General features: G+C 49.9%; 1 protein-coding gene across 1 annotated transcript; it reads right to left on the bottom strand.

Moving 5' to 3' along the window:
- Positions 1-247: 247 nt before the first annotated feature.
- Positions 248-3,377, bottom strand: LOC123058657 (uncharacterized). The gene is made up of 3 exons (XM_044481361.1): positions 2,537-3,377; positions 2,085-2,217; positions 248-1,405 (listed from the first exon to the last, which is right to left on the bottom strand). The coding sequence occupies exons 1-3, from the start codon at positions 3,233-3,235 to the stop codon at positions 474-476; spliced, it is 1,764 nt and encodes a 587-aa protein (XP_044337296.1). The 5' UTR covers positions 3,236-3,377; the 3' UTR covers positions 248-473.
- Positions 3,378-5,870: the final 2,493 nt, after the last annotated feature.

Raw genomic sequence — 5,870 nt, 5'->3', positions numbered from 1 at the left:
ACGATCCAATGAGAACTTGTGCTCCTGGAGTGGCCTTGTCAAGCGAAGAACTTGTTTACATACCTTTTTCTAAAAGTTGGAGCGTGATAGTCTTTGTAGCATCTGTTATGACCACCAATAAATGCCACCACACTCGGTGTACATATATACAGACTTTTTTTTTGAGATATATGTTAACCTACAACGATGAATTGATACTTCTTAGATGCAACAAATATAGAAAGACTTGAAGCAGCTGGCAGGGGATTTTGAATTGAGTTTGCATTCAGAGAGAGTAATAAACGATGACAGAATTGTTCAGTTACAGACAGACATAATAGGACATATACGCTGCCACACTGTTTGTGCATGTACTCGTATGTAAGTAGTAGCAGCTAGGTACAGCTAGGGTATATCTACAAAAATTCAGATCCAAACGAACAAGCTCCTGACGAGCCGGTTAGAATACAAGTCTATCTATCTGTAACTGAGTCTCAGAGCCAGAAGAAGAAGCTTCTGACGAGACGGCGGACTGTGCTGATGATACGTCTCAGTATACCTCGTATCCTGCCACCACCCTCGATGCTGCCATCGTTCTCAAGCTCGACGCCGATGACGGTAAATCTGTCGAAAGCTTCGTAGCGCGCCCACAGGAGATCCCCGTTCCTCCCGTTATCCAGGACCTGAATGTCGAGCTTCCCTTGCGCCGTCACCTCGTATCCAACACACAAGGTGGCGTGGTTGGGTACTGCCAGTCTCGTCGGGTCACCTGTGTAGACCGACTCCGGGCTGGTGGCGGCGTAAAAGCTTGCGTCGATGTATAGCGCGCCGATCATGGTGCCGCCGAGCCGCATGAGCATGGCCAAATCTTGGACTTCGTGATCCAGCGAGCTGAACTGATCGCTGCTCCTGTGTCGAATAAGAGGCCCCCGCCGTCCACCGGCCGTTTCTGTGCGCAAGCCGATGCCTCGCCTATCCATGACGCCGAGCACGTCGTGAGGCGAAGTGCCTCCCCTCCACCGCTTCCAAATCCCCGCCCTCTCGCATGCCTTCTTCACATATCCAATGTCGCTGACCTGGTAAGGGAAGGAGCCCGCGCCGTGCCGGCGCTCGAAGTGTAGCCGATACTGTGCGTGAATGCACATCGCAACGGAGCACAGGGCGCATGACCCCTCGGGCTCCCCGCGCCCGTTGTACTCCTGCTCCACCGCCGGACGAGCAATGTGCTCCCACGACCACGCCGCCGGGAGAAACTGACGTGGGTCGCCACCAACGCCCAGCGTCGTCGCACACCAGAAACGCATGGACTGAACCCAGTGCCTCCAACGGAAGAGAAACTTTGTGCGAACCAGCAACGGCGGGACGCCATCCAACCCCCTAGGCACGGCCACGAAGATGTCTGCAGCTGCTCCAAGCTCTGCGTCGGCTGCAGATCAGAAATACACATGCATATACGTTAGGAATGTGATTTCAGTATCTGCAGTTTAGTTCAGTTCAGCACCCCCTTCACACGTTTTTCAACAAATTTACGCATAATATGCATCATTCTCAACAGATTAGGCAAACTATCTAAATCTATAACAGCACATATATAGGACACTTTGTCTGAATCAGGGACACTAGCTAGTATGAAACCAGCTGCAATGCTATTATGTCCTATATATGTGCTGTTATAGATTTACATACTGTACTTTAGTTTGAGCAAGTTCTACAAAAGTCTTACATACTGTACTTTAGTTTGAGCCGGCCACTTCCAACTTCTGTTGTAGGCAGTTTTTGTAACAATTGTACTCCCTCTGTCCCATAATATAAGAACGTTTTTCGAGCTAACATAGATTGAAAAATGTTCTTATATTATGGGACGGTGGGAGTACCTAGGAACAGTGTATACAATGCTAGACAGCAGTTCAGCACCAGTTCACACGTTTTCCAACAGAGGATTTACACATAAGACAGAGTAATATGCATCATTCTAAACAGATTAGGCAAAAGACTCAATTTGTCACAGTATCGAAAGAAAACCGAAAACTAGTTTCTTGTCAGACTCAGATACTACTTTCAGCAAACTGTTGCCCCACAAGCCTGGTGGGCTAAAAGGCTCTCACCTGGAATGTCGCTGCTAGTGCTTGGCTCCCGGATGTGTGGGCCCTCCAGTACCCACTCGTACATCCCACATCGGAAGCTAAAGTTGCCGTCGTCGCCTGCCCGCCGGCGCCGGAGCCTGTACTCATCGGTTCTCTGCAGTTTAGTTCCAAAGAAGATAGTTATGTTTAGGAGACCCAAAGATCTAACTTGAACCAGAAACAGAGCACACTCGGATGCAAAGAAACAGAGCTAACTTATCAAGAACATGATTGCGGGTCCGGCCAAATTTATAGCCGACGAAGGACACGCGGATGCAAATTAAACACCCAAGAACCAAGCACAGAATTCGCAAGAAAAGATTGCAATCGGGGTCACGAGGGACCGACAAGAAACTGCGGCGAGCAAGAACCGCACCCCAAATTGCCCGACAACTGCTACAAAGAACGGAAGAGGGGGGGCATGGCCAACTCACCGGGAGCTGCTGTTGTCCACCGTTGCCGCCTGCGGTGGCTCGTCGTAGCCGTGCCCCTCTGTGGGCGCGGCGGCGAGGTAGCGGCCGTCGGAAGCGCTGGCGCACATGGGGTTGCCCTGGTAGATGTCCGCAGGCAACGGGCCGTTCGGAGTGGCGCCCTCGCGGGGGTGGGGGAAGGCCGCGTGCGTGCGGTTCCGCAGCCGCACGTGGTGCTCTGCGGGCGGCGCGGTCGAGGTCCTGGAAGTGATGCAGAGGGCCCCGTCGCCGTGGTAGATGCGCACCGGAGGCACGCCGCTCGATCCGGGCGTGGCGCCATCCCCGCCCTCGCCGGGGTGGGGCGACGCGGCGTGCGCGTGGCTGCGGAGCGGCATCTCTTGCCCGTCGTGGAACTGGACCATCGGTCAGCCGCGGTGGCTGGTTCGGGAGAGACGGAGGCGGTGGACGCGGTGGACAGAGGAGGGAGGTTGAGGAAGGGTTCTTGGTTTCTTGGGGTTCAGCCGAGAGCTCCAGCATGTATCTGTGCCGCGCGCAACGTGTATCTGTGCATCCAGCATGCAATCCCATCAGCGTGGCCCACCAAGTTGTCAGCCATGCATGGTATTCCACTGCCACATGATAGTCTAGGGCATGTATATCAGACCGTATTGCAACAGATGCGGGACCGGGCCTATGGATTCCTCTGTCACTATGTTGGACCATGTGCTATAGATTCCTGACACCGTGTACCATGGACCGTACATACTTTTCGGATTCAAATTTCGAACACGAGAGAGGGCAGTGGAGCAGTGGGCTCTAGGCAAGTGACGAATAAAAATGTATTAATTACCTTTTTTGTGGGGAAATAAGTATAAACAAGAACCAAATTTTGTAAGGTGTGATCTGAACTTTGCTATGGAAAGTTGAAGAACTTTAATAGAGCTTCTTTCGACCTTTATCAACAAAACGTGAAGAACTTGTTATAATCTCTGGACCAATTCTTCAGGTTTTGATGAAAAATTTAAAACATAAAGTCCTTCAACAGTTTCGGCAAAGTGCGATGGAGGCATTCAGAAAGTGCTTGTACAATTCAGCCCAAAATATTGCAATCTATGTTGGAAACTCCAAAATTTGGACCTAGAGCAAAAAATAAAAGCAAATTGGATATAAAGTCCTTTGCAATTTATTCAAAGAACCTGCTTTGCAAAAACAACTATTTGTTAAACTATGAAGTCCTTCGTCGAATTTCGGCAAAGTGCGATGGAGACATCCAAAAAGCTCATGTACAATTCTGCCCATAATATTGTAAAAACAACTCTCTGTTAAACTCTATAAAGTCCGTTGACAAATTTTGGCAAAGTGCGATGGAGACGTCCAAAAAGTTCTTGTACAATTCTGCCCATAATATTGCAAACTGTATGTTGGAAACTTTAAAATTTACTGCTCATGAACCAGAGCAAAAAACAGAAAGAGAATTGCATAGAACTGAATAGTGATGAAACGTTGCCTTATTGCAGTAGTACAGGAAGAATAAACTGCAGCATATTTTATCTATACAATGGCCATCAGGCGATGACTAGCCTTTTTAAGATAAAACTCAATCGAACTAGTTTTCTCTCGATTAAAATCAATCAAGCTGGCGAAGGTAGGTTCATCAAGCCGTGGAAGAAGCAGGGCAATATGCCGATGTCGGCATGAGAGGAGGAGAGGGCCAGCTCACTTCGTGGCGGATCTGGCACAAGGCAACACACTTCCAGCGTAATCTCCCTGTCGCCCAGCCTCTGTTTCATCCTTAAATTAGGAAAGTTAAGAAAATCAAATCACAAGCAAGAAAGACAATAAATAGGAGAATAACTGGAGAACACCCGCACCTTCGAAATTCGTCACGCACGGGAGAACACCAGACAAGACCAAAGGTGATGGATCCATGTGCTACTATATCCATCCGGGAACAAGCAATTTTGTACACCTACAAATAAATCCTTATCAAATTGCATTACAAATCCATGGGCAATCACGAAGAAGCAATCCCAACTCGTTGAGGCGGACTTGACCAGAGGAAGCCGACCAGCTCCTGGATTTGGAGCGGGGGACAGGGGGATTACCTGCGGGTAGTGAAAGTGTTGGTGCTGAGCCGGTGAGAGGAAGTGGCGTTCATGGTCCTCGACAGCTTCAGGAGGAGGCGCAACAAACCTTGTCTGTCATGGGATCTTGGTGAGTTAGGACTCGCCAGATCCGCATAGCATTGGTTGACGGCGAGCGATCCCGGGACTCCATGCCGCATGCCGTGGTGGGGAGGGGAATGATCTGGTCGGAGACCTCCAGATCGGGAGGGTGGCCGGCCGTGGAGGAGGAAGGGCTGGATGGATCTTGAGATAATGGAGACAGAGAGAGAGAGAGATGAGATTAATGGAGAGAGAGTACGGGCGTGGGTGTGGAGAGAAAGAAAAGGGCGAGCGGGTACGATGTAGGTATGGGCAGGCATGGTACAAATACGATTTGACTGTATTCAAACTGTATGCCGGTGAAAAAATAAGATGAGGGATAATTGTATGGGACCAGGTGGGCCACGGCCACTCGCATCGGCGGGTCGCAGCGACGGTAGCGATTGGCGTTGCGCGCGTAACCAGTTAGGATTCACCATATTCGCTCTTGGAGCGGAGGGCGCGAGGTCCAATATTTAAGGGGAGAGAAAGGTGTAGCTGCTCCTGGGTGCAGGTGCACCCGTGTGATCAGTAAATTCAGAAAAAAAAAAGATGCATAATAAATTCGAAAAATTTGTGAATTTTTCATCATCAAATAAAATCAAAAAATTTAGCTTCTTGAAAAATTTCGTCCACAAATAGCAATCCAGGAGCCCTCACCAAAAAGCAACAAAAATCCATGCTCAAAATTTAAGAGAAATTGATTCATTACAACCGATCGCTTCAACGACCGACGTCGACCATCGGAACGTGCCCGATTGTGCGGCATTGGGACGTCAGCAATGATTCACACGACGCTGATATCGCCAGGTGCTGCATGAGGGCCCTATCCAGGGTGCTCACCAGCGATTCAGGCGGCGCTGCATGAGGGGCCCGCCCTGGGTGCTCGTCAGTGATTGATGCGCCACTGCATAAAGGCCCCATCTAGGGTGCTTCCACCAACTCGATTGCCTCTCCACCAGATCCCGTTGCGCTCACTCGCAGAGAGGGAGAGGGCAAACGAAGCATGTGAGATTTGGTGGGGGGGGGGATCGTGGCGGTGTCGGCGAAGGTACATGGCAGGTACGGTTGTAACACTCGCAACAACTCGTTGATTCAGACATTTCGCATTGTAATTGGTAGATCAGAGAACACGGAGGTTGAATTTTGAGTAG

The sequence above is a fragment of the Triticum aestivum genome, chromosome 3A (genome assembly GCF_018294505.1).
Source record: "Triticum aestivum cultivar Chinese Spring chromosome 3A, IWGSC CS RefSeq v2.1, whole genome shotgun sequence".
Lineage (NCBI taxonomy): Eukaryota > Viridiplantae > Streptophyta > Magnoliopsida > Poales > Poaceae > Triticum > Triticum aestivum.
This window is presented reverse-complemented; position numbering and strand designations above follow the sequence as displayed.